At 41.5% G+C, this 12324-nt stretch overlaps 1 protein-coding gene across 1 annotated transcript in view; it reads left to right on the plus strand.

Annotated features, from left to right (window-relative positions):
• The window catches only part of LOC106636937 (lachesin), a 168353-nt gene that overhangs the window by 95546 nt on the left and 60483 nt on the right, over positions 1-12324 (plus strand). Inside the window, exon 3 of the mRNA XM_089593077.1 lies at positions 5924-6131. Coding sequence (XP_089449203.1) covers positions 5924-6131 — 208 coding nt within the window. The remainder of the gene's footprint in view (positions 1-5923; positions 6132-12324) is intronic.

A 12324-nucleotide genomic window follows, 5' to 3' on the forward strand; every position in this document is an offset into this window, starting at 1 on the left:
CTCGAGCCGCTAGTTGTGCCGGCTTGAAATGCGAGCATCGTATGCCAATTAAGAGTGCGCCCAACGGGAATGAGAGAATCTGAGAAGGTAGGGTAGAAACTCGACAGCTTGTGGGCTAAGTGGTTGTAATGCGTTTAGCCGGGAACACTCGGGTTCTCTCCGTAAACTTCCACCTACGCTACCCCGCCTCCTTTTCCCCGCATTGTTTCCTCAGTGGCTCCTACGGATGCTATATACACATGCAATAATGCTTTCACGATGCTAATGCGTTGTGTCGATGTGTGTTATACGTACCGTGAGAGAAACAGATTGGAGTAACCATCCCTAATATAATACGCGGATGTTATTGGCATGGTGGAATGTGGATCCTCAAGATCTAATGAACACTTGTTATTTGCACCAGGAAATACATGCAAGGAATCCTAATTGATGATGTTATTTAGAACTACAAGTGAGGTCGGGCAGCTACACAGTGATTCAGAGTATTTTTTATTATTTTTTATTCAGTCACATAATTCAACCATGCCAGATTTAAAATTGAATTTTCCGCTCACTGATCATAGGGTCCATCTAAGTGATCTGACATATTACCTGGGCATAATTATCTGACCTGGCATAGTTCTATTTTTTCTAATAAATTCACATACTACAGTGTCCAAGTGTATTCAAGTGTCCCATCGATGGATGGATACTCCACCTCATATTATCTTTGTGATGGTAAAAAAACGGTTGTACTCACTTAGGGGAGATTATCTCAAAATTTTTTTATGTATTTGGTAGACTCCTTTACTTTCTTAGTGTTTGTGTAATGTGACAGTTGATGACAATAGTATGAAATTGAAAATTTGATAAATAATCATGTACCTACGAAACTGAATCGTCCATTATTTTCAGTCAATGCATCGATAACTAATGTTACCTTTATCATCACAAATTCTGACAATTTGCGGCTCGTTGAATTTGCATTTAGCATTATGGCTCTTCTAATGGATCAAAAATTTATGTTAATCCCTGAATCTAATATTCCAAATTAACTGCACAAAAATATCATATGAACAAGTTAACAAGTGGAACGAGTCAAGTCCTACTGATCAATACTCCATAAATCTACGCGTACGAGCAGTATAGATTCCATCCAAAGCACCAAAATAGAAACGGATAGATCGCTCGTACGATGAAATCCACGTTAATCCGTACACCCACAACGAAAAGTGGACAAAAAAATATAGCGATGATATTATATTTCGGGTAAGCTCATCAAAGCTAACCAAACGGGGATCGTGCAATCATATCTAAGTAAATCAGATAAACGGGTACCCCTCCGATGTGTACTCAACTCATAAAAGCAGATCAATAAACCCGTTGACACATTTACGAACGCGCCCGTGCTTCTATTTATACATCGGGCTTTGGCGATTTCTCCCCCCACGATTTCCCATCAGAGCGCGACCACTGTCGCTCGCCGCTCGTGTTTCCCAACTTCATACTCTCAGATCTTAGGAACTTAATGCCGTATGTTAATGCCGGCAAGTGCCGTCAGAAGCAATTTGCCGCCAAGTCGCTGGAGAGGCCCGGCGTTTTGTTTTCCGAGGAGAAGTAAAGTTTAAAGCAGTTTAGGAGCTGATGCAAAGTATACATTATGACCCCTTCTTTTTTGCAAGAAAGTTGAGAACGTGCAGTAAAGCGTACGGGCGTAATGAGCGCGATGAAGTTAGGGAGAGAGAGATTCAGGGGAAAAGTAGATGAATGGTCAGACGGACGTGAAAAAGGAATGTAAATCGATCCATTCGAATGGGGCTGGATTCCGTTTTTAATAAGATATTACGAAATGTTCTTACGTTTCGATCAACATGTTTTAATAGAGCTGCTGAACATTTATTTGTATTTAAAAACTCGATCATAATATACATTCAACACCTTGTTCTCGTAAATTTGGGTCTTGATTACCTCAAAAAAGGTATATTGCTGTGGAGAATTCCATGGAATTTCGAATGTTGGTTACAGCATTGTTATTTGAATACAAAATTACGTAACCATACCACTGCACGAGAGCACAAAAGTTTTTTGAATACTGTGTACTGTTAAATCGCGAGTACGTGAGTAAAATTGTTTCGTAGTCAAGGCTCAACTGCTTTTATAACTTATGTACATAATATAAAATGTATTTCCTAAAATTTTTTAGATTGATGTACCACAAATGAAACGTTTTAACAAAAAAATTTTTTATGAATACCGTATACAAGCCAGCTTCTTCCTTGTGGAGCACGTATATGTTCTTACAAATAGAGTTGAAGGACATTTGTATAGCGTGAATAAATTGTTTTTTTAATAAATTTTTCCTGATTTACTTTGACAAGATCTACAACATTACTTAATTATACACGACTCGCTAGAAGTGTACCATCGATATCCTAGAGTAAAACATCCTACGGAAAAAACTTACGTTTACTAAATAGTAGCACTGCATTGAACCAAAGCCTCAACCAACACTACTCTACTATCACATCACGTGGTCTACTACAGAATCGTCGACGTACGGAAAACTTTGGGCCATACTACACATCAACCACGGAGACCGAATCCATCGTCCGAAAAGAATTCCTCTTGCGTTGCTCAATCCTCGTTGTAGCGGGAAAAATAAGTAAAAACCAGAAGAGGCCAGAGGAAAAAGTTATTGCGAAACATAAAGCGATAAGAGAATACGAATGAAAGATCGGAAACGTGCGAGTACAGCGGGAGTCCCAGCCTTTATTTTATGCCTGTCTACCTTGTGTGTGTGTGTGTGTGTGTGTGTGTGTGTGTGTGTGTGGGTACAGTAAGGTACAGAGGAGCAGCAAAGCTGAGAGTCGCAAGGGAAGGAAAGAGCGAGAGCGATGGGAAAAGATATCCCAGGGCGAGGCTCTGCCGGCGTCCTCGGAGGAGCGAGGGAGATAAGCGTAGCGGGATGCAGCCAGAAGCGAGGAGAGAGAGAGAGAGCCAGCCAGACTGGACGGCGCGGGCCCTCCAGCGTAGTAAACAAAGCTGTAACTCTCGCGACGACGACGAATCAATGCGCCGCCCCCTCGCTCCTCCTCCGCTCTGGCTCGCGACGAGAAAACGAACTCCTCGCCACGACATCCATCTTACCACCCCCAACCCCCCCCCTCCCGTATCCATATTCTCAGGAAGGCCGTTTTAGTTTTGCATGCATGCGCTCTTCTCTCTCTCTCTCTCTCTCTCTCTCTCTCTCTGACGTGCTTCCGTCTTATAGGTGTATGCGCGTGTGTATATCCACGAGGGAGGGACCGCGCGACAGCGGTTGTTCTTATTCTTGTCTGACGCTGATGCCTCGTCGTTTTTCATATTTCGCGGTTGGGATGTTTTGCGCGCTCGGGCTATTACGTGGGGAAGAGGGTGGTTTGAGGTATTCGGCAGTTGCGCCGATTGCCCCGTCTACCGTGAAAAACATCCATTCACGGGGTTTCAGGTACGGTAATTCCAGTTGTTGGGCTTTTTTGTTTTAAAAACTTTATTGTTTTTTGTCATTTCAAATAATACGTAAGTACATGTATATATGTGTCTCCTTTAATTATTTACTTGACAAGAAAAAAGACGCTTGTCCTCGCTATTGGACAAACTGTTTTTTTACGTTTTCAAAATGAGCGATAGTCCAGTTTATACATGACATTGAGGACTCGCGGGATCGTTGCTCCGGTGAGTTTTCACAATTTCAAAACTGGGAGGAGTAATTAAATAACACATCCGCATCAATCCACATTAGAGTCCATCGCGTGGTGGCATTGACTCCTCGTCGTATCCATCACTATTAGTGCACAACTCCTGGATTTTTTTTCCCCCATCGTTTCACCTCTCCGTGTCCTGCATCTGTGAGGACGGGCACTCGGGTATGGTTGATGGAAAGAAAATTAGCGAGGCGTGCACGCGGGATGACGATTATCCGCAGTGGCGCGTTATTAAAATGCTTCCGTCTCGCGTCTCGGTAGTTTCGGCGGTTCGCGCTGGCGAGGGAAGCATAAATATTCCATGGCTCCGCGAATCGCATCCGAAAGTTTGCGGGGCTCCAAACTGTTTTCCGGGCTTGTACGAGTGTATATACGCGCTCGGGCCAACTTTTGCGCGGCAGACGAGCCTTATGAATAGCTGTTACGTCGTGTCGGTCTCTTCTCTTCTTTCTGCTTAACATGAATTGGGGTACTGCACGGGGTATGGATATGTTCAGGAGCTTTACGATCGATTTGAAGGTGTTTTGTGTATACTCGGGCTTTAACTCATGAGAAAATAATTAACTGTGAGAGTAAACTTTGTCTTTTTTTTTTTTTTTTTTTTTTTTTTTTTTTCAATAGAGATGGATGTGAAACATTTCACGAGTGCAATGTTTATTAGCGAGCGTTACAGTACTGGAAACTCATTTCAGCTGGCACCTACAGAATTTACAAATTTCATTGTTCACGATTACACTAGATTTCTGTCGACATTATTTCTTCGATTTGTCGCTAAAACAATTTATTAGACACATGAATTTTAATTCATTAAGCTTTTAGCAGAATGAACAATACTCGATATATATATGAGGATTTCGCGATAAAAAGAAAATATTTAATTACTAATCGAATGGAATCGTTAGTGAGGAAAATTATAATTTTCAATATTATGGACCGAACACTTGCAAAATCACAACAAAAGGGGGACACAGCAGCTAACAAACCAACGATTGGCTCACGAATAAATAATTTTATTACCAACGGTGTAATTTTACAAAATTGAAAGTTTGAAATTCCAGTGATCGAACAAAGGCCAGTGGCGTCGTAAAAACAACACTCCTTAATAACTTAAAATTTGATTGTTCCGCCAATAATGAAAACGCACGCGCGGCTGGGCAGGTGCGCTTCAATTAAAATTATTTTGCGTTAAAGCTAATACAATCAACGAGCCGTGGGTGCGCGTGGCTCAAGTATTTCGACAAAAGCAATAACAGAACATTCTCCCGCTTCCTCCCGACGCCCGCGCGCGCCCCCACTCGTGTCTAATGAAGCACGCGCGGACGAAAAGAAGAAGAAGACAAAATAAACGAAAAAGGAAAATAAACACGGTAACTCGTGCTGCCGATGGGAAGGCGTAACGACAATAATCCCTTAAGAAGATATCGTTCGTTACAAAGGGATTCCATTTGCTTACACAGCCGCCCTCCTTTCCTCCGACTCCGCGGATCATTTCTACGTCTCCTCGTTCCTCCTTTGCTGTACCTCATGGGATCCCCTGACATCTCTCGGTGCAATTTCCCATTCGCTCGCGTCTTCTTTCCCGTTGAATCTATCTCTTGAAGCGTCTGGATACTGCTCCCCCCTTTTTTTTTCTCGTATACGTATCACCTTCATAATGCCTTTTTCGGCGGCTAGGAGAGAAAGTTCGGTGGATCTTTCGTCGAATTAGTAGAGCCGCTACACCTATAAAGCTCCTCACCCGGCCATACCACCTGCACGCCTGTCGGGTTGAATTACTTTTATTGATTTCCGAGGGGATAAGTTGGTATCCCTCTCGGCGATGCTTTTACCCCCATTCGAGCTCAACTTGGTTTTATGGGGAAGTTTTTTTTTCCCCTGATCATTTGTAGACTGTGTTGATTGTAGAAAGTACATCGAGTTTAACGTGATCTCTTGTTTTAACTTCAATTTTTTCATTCCAAATTAATTTCAAATAGCGATATTTTATTAACGAAACAAATAAGGAGGCAAATAATTTTTTTAATTACTCGAAAAACCATAGGTTGATTTTTTAATTCCACTAATTAAAATATTCACTTATTATCATCTAACCACTTACAATTCTGTACAAGTATATTTTAAGTGCATTGAAAATATTTTTGGTTGTGCGTTTCACCTGTTTATCACGAGTAATGATAATTTGAAAAATGTTTGATTTCTAGGTCGCGTGGATGCTGTTCGACCAAAGTGCCATTCTGACGGTGCAATCTCACGTTATAACGAGAAATCCGCGAATATCCGTATCGCATGACAAGCATACAACTTGGTATCTGCATATCAACGACGTGCAAGAGGAGGACAAGGGCAGGTACATGTGCCAAATTAATACTGCCACGGCAAAGACGCAATATGGTTACCTGCATGTTGTCGGTGAGTTCGAGAGTCTAAATTATTTCCTCAGAACCTTATGCTATGTTTATTGTATGGTGATACAGATTCATTAAAAATAATGAAAACTTTTGAGGCAATGAAAAAATTTAAGTGTAGCTTATTATCGAAGCCATTTTGTAATTAAACTTACACTAGTAGCTGAATCATCTTAAGCATCAGTACATCTTGATTGATGTAAATTCTAATCTAAATTTATGATGCCATTCTAAGATTTTTAAATAAAAACTCATGTTAATTGTAATGGGAATAAAAATAATGAAACCTCGTAATAATCAATATTATTTGTAATACTTGAATATCTTTACATAATTTATTGACTGTATTATAAAGTACTTAATTAACACTGAAATCGCGTAAATGATCTTAACTCAAAGAATGATTGAATCGTAAGTATTAATTTTCAAATTAAAAATGTAATTTTCTCAGTGGAATAAAAAGAGATTTTAATAATTTATTAAAAAATAGGTACCTAATTAAAAAATGAATTGACGAATGGAAGATTGTTATAAAACATCGGAAGGGTACTGACATAATCGAATCGAGCTTTTACTGACGCCGAATAGCCAAACTCATCTCGTTGCTGGGTGAAAAGCGCCGTTACCACTTCCACTACCAGAAGAGGCCGACAACGTTCGGAAGAGTAGAGACACTAATAATTTAATTAGAAAAGGGAGAAAGAGAGAGACTCTGCAGAACATATTAATATCTCGAGTTTTGACGTCTCCACGAAAGAGAGGGGTTGGGAGAAAGTGCCCGGAGAGACACAAACACAAACGGACGGGTATATAGACGTAGGAGAAAGGGCTGCGCAAGTTAAGAGAACCAGAGAAGTAGGAGTCGGGGGAGAATGGCAGAAGACTTGGCAAGGAGTAATCAGGGGTCTAGATTAATTGTTTCCACGGGACTCGCCACGTAGTAAAAGGTTCCTTCGTTCCCTCCCTCATCAGCACACGTACGCGTACGTAGACCCTAACGTTTTTTTATCCATCTATACTTGTATAAATAATACCATTCGCTATCAAACGTCTATGTTTGTTAATAGGTGGAAAACAGCAAAATATAGAAAGTAAAGTAGGAAGTGCAAAGTATAATAAGTAACACAAAGTTGTAAAAACCAAAAATCTCTAAGTATTTAAATTGAAGCAAAAAAGGTTAATAATATCAGTCTAATAGGGAGAACAAGATGCAGCACCGTAGATATGGTAAAAAATAAAGTATAGATCAAATCATAACCAGATACTACATAAGCTCGAAGTGAAAGAATGATTAAAATACCTTAAAAAGGGACAATCGACAAGCATGTGACTAGTGATTATTTCAAAGATGTAAAAATATGAACGTCAAAGTTTGATGAGAGCTTTGGAGCAAACATAAGATAATATTGTATATTCACTATTACTATTACGAAATATCTGGAGATATTCTGTGTCACTTGGGAATCTACAAGATTTTGTAGTAGTTGATACTTAAACTGGCCTCCTAATGGCACACAAAGTAAAATCGAGAAGAGAACGTAGCTAGAGAAAAAAGTGCTGGTAGTGAGGATACCTGTATGACTTTCATTCGATTCGACCAAAGGAAACTCACTAAGAGTATCTCTCTCCATTGACACGAGCTCGTGCTATAGCATATCCGGGTGCAATAAATCCATGTAGTATAGGTAGAACCAAGAGAGAAAAATTCGTCTGCAAACGATAAAAGCTATTGATGCGACGACGAATTTTCCAGTGACACGTGGTTATATACACTCAGCCCTTTCACCTTTTTCGTGCCTGCACGTAAAGTCGTCATTATAAAGAAGAGCAATTGACAGAGCTGGGGTTTAAAAAGTGTGGAGCAAGAAATCGTGTTTACCTCGGGTAATGACACTTTCATTGGACTTCCCTTGTCTAGGACTCCCTCGCACGTTGCTCTTGAGAGTTCCAAGCTGAAAAGATAGACGCACCTGCTGACTCTGTCTTTTTTTCGTATACTAATGGTTGTGGAAAGCCACACAAATATTTTCAGGAACAATCAACATTTTATTATTTATAAATCCAGGCACAATCGTAATTAACGAGTAATAATCTAGCTATCTTTACTACAAATTAATGTAACAGGCTAACGAGAGACAAATACCGTAGAGTTGGATTTTTTCCAGTACTTTTGAATACAGTATTAGAAATAATAATTGTATCTGCTGAAAGCATGAATGATCTCCAAATTTACGTGAAATCTTGATGAAATTTATTGTTATTCATGAAAAATCTATGAATGCAGGTCACTTATTTGATTGAAATTTCGGGATTTATTTTCTCAGACATCAAAACGTAAAAAAGAAGTTAATGTATAACTATCATTTATTCTACAGTAAAAGCGAATCATCGAAATGCATATCGAATGAGCTTGTGATACTGAAATCCTAGTACAAGCAATAAAAAAATGGAATTTGCCTTACTTATTGCAAAGCAAAGCTGTTACAAGCGTCCGGCTGACTATTCGGCTACTTGTACTACTTAAAATTTTCAGTACCCGGATCTGAGATACTCTTGAGGGTTTTGACGTATTCCAAGAATCATTTGAACAAGAAAATAGTGCCAGGAACCCAAGCACATGATTTACCCAACCGTGCAACAGCGTGAAAATCATAAAATATCAATCACCAGATATAAGTCACGGAATAAAATCTGCATAAATTGGTCGGTCGAAACACCCGAAACCGAACGGAACTTCCATTTCTCCTCTTTACACGCGGTAAACCGTCCTCTATTGTAAAATACAATCCACCCACTTGTATGCACGCACACACACACACACACACACACACACACACACACGCGACTCTACGAGCTTGAGTACCATCATTTTCTTAATATCAAATCCGCGCAAGGATAATAGTGTACACGGTATATCAGCTTGCGCATATGAAATTCAAAGGGAGATAGTGCTCCTCCTTTCTCGCACTATCCACTTTCCCCCTCCCTCCCCTTCTCTCTCATCCTCCAACGCGTACACGTATATATATGTATACATACACACACACACACACCCTCCCCTGGCATGCAGTAGCGGGTAGAGCGCAATTATTCGAGAGAGAAGCTCGTACCTATCTACTAGTGCTACTGCTGTGGCACCGCTGCTGTTGCCGGGTCGATTTACATTTTACGACACGGCGCACGCACTGCTTTACATGCGTGTATAATGCTACTACCGGACCCACGTTGTGCACAAGAGCGGTGCAAAGAGCCTTGCAAATCCACGCGGATATCTCCGTCGATGACGAATGGCCAGTCCCCTACTGGTTTACTTTCTCCTTGCGTGCGGTACATCAGCCGAATAGCAATGCGATGCTCAGCTGCGATCGACCGAGAAAGAATCCCCTGAAGAAATTCTCTATCAGTTCGGGAAAAAAAGGGCGGTTTTTTTCTCTTTTCCGTAAAGGGGTGCCACAACTACTTTCAATTAGTCCCCGTTTTCTAAGTACTATTCTGTTTTTCAGTGCTGCAGTTATGCGTTTGGAGAAGTTATAACTGCGAATCCAGCTTTTTTTTCTATTCGATTTGTTTCACAACCGAGTGTATGGTACCTTCGTCTGGAATCTCATCTGTTTTATATACCAGCGATGATTATCAGAACACTTGTTTCAAGCTGCACTCGATTGGTTTCAGCTTGTTATTCAAAACAGTGCCTCTATTTAACTTCACGACGCATCGTCCTTCGAACAGATGCCATCGATTTTCAGGATCCAAATAGGTAAGGGGGGGGGGAAGCAGCCGTGGCAAAAGCGCCGAGGATACCTCATCGAAAATGTAAGTACAAGCCGGAGTAGTTTTTTTCCGCGAGCGCGTCTGAGGGAGCGGCTGACAGGAGTCTACCCGCGGCGAGATGGGGGAAAGAGTAAGTCGCGGCACATCCGCAGTGGGTGTGCATATATAGGCGCCGGCACTGAAGACCCGATGAACTGTCAGTCGCATGGGTCGTACTGCAAACAGTGTTTCTAAAATAAGCCGCGACGAGGAGCAGCCACCACACCCGGGCGCGCGCCTGTCACTGCCACTCAGCAAACTCTTTTCCACTATCTTCTTCTCTCGTCGCTTTCTCCTTAGCTGTACGAGCGCGGAAAAAGACAAGACAGGTAATGCACCCGCACCACCTACACTTACCTGCCACTGGGGATGTATTAGTAGTGCGTTGTACATGTTTTGTCTGCCGTTGCGCCCTGGATGCACCATCAGGTGTCCTACTTTGAAGATTCGCGTAAAGGAAGATGTTAACATCTGTGCCGTGGTTTTTTGGTTACGGTGGGTGGAAAAATATATAGCTGGCTCATGTAGTTTGAAAGCTGCAAGGGAAAAAGAAAAGGCAGAAAGAAAACGCGAGATAATTTAATCAGCTCAGTTTTATTTGAGAAAAATATATCCAAGGGGAGAGTCGTACCTTACCCTTTTTTTTTTTGAGAGATTTTCAAGCCAAGCCTGACTTTGCTCGCACGATTGGCACTCTTGTTGCGTAAACAGTCGTGGATGAAAAGCTCACGTCACACGCGTATGTTCTTTCTCCGACAATAAAACTTACCCTTAGCGTGTGACTACGAGTCATTGAGTGACCTCATGAAACAGCATCACCTTTTCCCTGTTTCCTATGTTTTCGGTGACCTGTTTCCTCTCTCTCTCTCTCTCTCTCTCTCTCTCTCTCTCTTTAGTGCTCACGTTGGCATCATTGCAAAGGCGAACACGTTTGTCTTTATGAACGTGCTTGAACGAGAAATTTCGAAGAAACCTTATCTCATTAAAAGTCATGCGTACCTTGCTTCATTGGAATTCGCGTGCAGCATTAAAATGATCCTCCGGCATGAAATTCTGCTGCTCTGTTATAAAAGCACGACTTTCACAGGCTCCCTTTTACAGTATTTTCTAGAATAGCCAATTAGGATTTGAAGTTTTTTTTTTTTTTTTTTTTTTTTTTCCTTGCAAAACCACAAAAAAAAGTAAATCCTCTTAAGTCGAATTGGAAGGGAAGAAAATGAGAGTAAAGGCAGTCGATGTCTTAATGTTCTTAATGTCTCATTATGCGTCGATTTCAGAAAATAAAAGACGCCTTTCTTCGTCAAGAGAAGACTTTTCCTTGCTTTACGAAATCCGAAATCGAAGAATTGTACACTTGAAAGTCTTAATATTAAGTAGTTGTAAATCCATTCCAGACTTTTGTAGTCATTAAAAGACCGCAAATAACATGAAGGTTCTCTTTTTCAATGACTTGCAGGGCGGGCAGCCTTTCCTCCGAAACGAAGATCGGTTTTGTCGCATTTCCTTCCTACGTATATAATATTTATATCCCTTAACGGACTGATATCGAGATAAAAAAAAAAGTAAGGCATCATTATTCAAATCGACAAATTTACGCACTGCTGTCGACTACTGACAAACTGCGCAACCACCCAAACTGAGCTGCCTCGAGGTTGCAACTGCCGACACCCATCAAACGCGAAAATCGAGTTCTCCGGTGCTCGCCTTCCGCATCGGGCAAAAAAATCTCGTCACACTCGTGTCGTGGGAGGAAAAAAAAAAAAAAAAAAAAAAAAAAATATACAGAAGAAAATAAGATGACGATCGAGAAAAGTTGCGCGTGCCACCGACAGTGGCAACTGTATACACAGCCGATGCAAATCACTCGTGACGAGCGACGCAATACTCCAACGTTCGCACGGCAGAGGGTCTCGTACACGCGTTGTTGCGACACCTTGGAAAACCGCTGTCTACCCTCCTTATGGATACACGCGCGAGAATATAAAGAGAGGGAGAGGAGGAAGAACAGCCCTGAGTTTAGCACAAGTTAGCGCGACACTATGCACACACACACACACACACACACACACACGTACACTATGGTGTGGTGTACGCAGAGAGCAGCGTGGCGTTGCGCCTGAATAATGCATTAACAGCAGCGCACTCCTGGCAACGTCACGTGCTCGGGGAAAACGCGAGACAGAGGAAGACAGAGCCACAGTACGGGCTCGCCGTTCAATCTGCGCTTGCTAAGCAATTCGGCGACACCTCTCGGCATTAGCATTAATACGGGATATCGGCTAACACCTGTGGTAATTCATAGGACGACTCTCTCTCTCTCTCTCTCTCTCTCTCTCTCTCTCTCTATCTAGCTTTCTGTTTCTCTCTACCACATCCCCCCAAGAGGG

This window comes from Copidosoma floridanum, unplaced genomic scaffold (genome assembly GCF_036245765.1).
Source record: "Copidosoma floridanum isolate Cflo_tuat_1 unplaced genomic scaffold, Cflo_Japanese_pri ptg000019l, whole genome shotgun sequence".
Lineage (NCBI taxonomy): Eukaryota > Metazoa > Arthropoda > Insecta > Hymenoptera > Encyrtidae > Copidosoma > Copidosoma floridanum.